We start from the raw sequence: 1,884 nt of genomic DNA on the forward strand, positions 1-1,884 counted from the left end.
TTCTAACTACACTCTAAGAAATAATCATTGCTTTTTCCAAGTTTACTATGAACTATCTGTGACTCAGAAAAATAAACAACGTACCAAAGCTACATCCACGTTAAATGATGTCACTGGCAGTCCATAAATAACATTTTAAACAGAGGCGAGCTTCATCCAAAAAAACAGCTTTAAGTTAAAAATATCTTCTACATTGGAAAGGAGCATGTTCCTAAACTTTATTTGGCACTTCCCAGAAGAATTCTGGCAGTACTGGTAGCTTTGACTGTGCTGCTGTGTAGTCCTAAGATATACTGGGTTTCTCAATGTCTCACTTTTCATAATCAATAAAACTAGTACAATATCCATACTGTTTTGCTTACTAGGAGTATTCTAAGAATCAAACACAATATTGGAAGCAAATTTGTGTTCAAAATCTATAGATGTACAGATTTACAGAGTTTGGTGTATCAAAGATTTCAATTTACCTGAATCATGTCCTTTTCTGTACCCAGCAGGCAGGTGACCTAGAACACATGGAGACAAGTGACTGAATTCTTTCTGGTGGGGCTTTCCCAATATCCAGAGCTCCAGCTTTTTCTGTTCATGCCCTGCCTCATCATGTACGTGATAATCCTCCTGGGAAATAGCATCCTCATTATCATCAGGATCCTGGATTCTCGCCTCCATACCCCCATGTATTTCTTTCTTGGAAACCTCTCATTCTTGGACATCTGTTACACATCATCATCCATTCCTCCAATGCTTATTATATTTATGTCGGAGAGAAAATCCATCTCCTTCACTGTCTGTGCTCTGCTGATGGTTGTGTCCCTTGGCTTGGGCTCCACTAAGTGTGTCCTCCTGGCTGTGATGGCCTTTGACTGCTATGTGGCCATCTGCAACCCACTGAGGCACTCCACCCTCAGGAACAGAGTGCTGTATGTGCAAATGGCTGCCTCGTCCTGGATCATAGGCTGTCTGACCTCCCTATTGCAAACAGTTCTGACAATGACATTGCCTTTCTGTGGGAATAATGTCATTGATCATATTACCTGTGAAATCTTGGCCCTTCTAAAACTTGTTTGTTCAGATATCACCATCAATGTGCTTATCATGACAGTGACAAATATTGTTTTATTGGTGATTCCTCTACTGTTAATTTTCATCTCCTATATGTTTATTCTCTCTTCCATCCTGATAATTAATTCTGCTGAGGGAAGAAGGACTTTTCTACCTGTTCAGCGCACTCGATTGTGGTCATCTTACTCTATGTTTCAGCCCTTTTTATGTACATGAAACCCAAGTCAAAGAACACTAACACATCTGATGAGATTATTGGGCTGTCTTATGGAGTGGTAACCCCAATGTTAAATCCCACGATCTATAGCCTTAGGAATAAAGAGCTCAAAGAGGCTGTAAAGAAAGTCCTGAGCAGACATCTACATTTATTGAAAATATGAAAAGCCTTGGACATGCGATATCCTCAATGGAGCAACAGAGCTTGTCTAAATACTAAATACAAAAGACATTTTGTATTTAGTATTTGTATTTAGATACTGTAAAACCTACTGTCACAAAAGCTTGTGTGTTTGCAAAACCAAATATTAGATTCCCATTCTTTTCAACATAGAATTTTCATGCTCACGTAACCTTCTTAATAGTGCCTTATCTGCCAGGTTTACAGCAGTAAGCAGGTCTGCAAATTGGCCCTATAAAAATATTGATGCTGCTCATTAAAATGAATCTCTCTCTCACTCGGTCTCCTCTTCTCTTTTCTGTTCTCTTCTGTTCTCTTCTCTTCTCTTTCCCGCCATGTGTGTGTCTCTCTCCTCTCCCCTGATTTTCTGTACTCTCTCTATATTCTGCTCCTCTCTCTCCTCTCCTTCATATGTTTTCGTTCTC

At 39.5% G+C, this 1,884-nt stretch overlaps 1 protein-coding gene across 1 annotated transcript; it reads left to right on the plus strand.

The window, feature by feature from the left end:
- The first annotated feature begins 381 nt into the window (after positions 1-381).
- LOC103219083 (olfactory receptor 13D1-like) lies at positions 382-1,442 on the plus strand. The gene is given in 3 exon segments (XM_007968530.3): positions 382-523; positions 525-1,204; positions 1,207-1,442. Coding segments are annotated over 3 exon segments (1,017 nt in total). The 5' UTR covers positions 382-422.
- The last annotated feature ends 442 nt before the right edge of the window (positions 1,443-1,884 follow it).

The sequence above is a fragment of the Chlorocebus sabaeus genome, chromosome 12 (assembly GCF_047675955.1).
Source record: "Chlorocebus sabaeus isolate Y175 chromosome 12, mChlSab1.0.hap1, whole genome shotgun sequence".
NCBI lineage: Eukaryota > Metazoa > Chordata > Mammalia > Primates > Cercopithecidae > Chlorocebus > Chlorocebus sabaeus.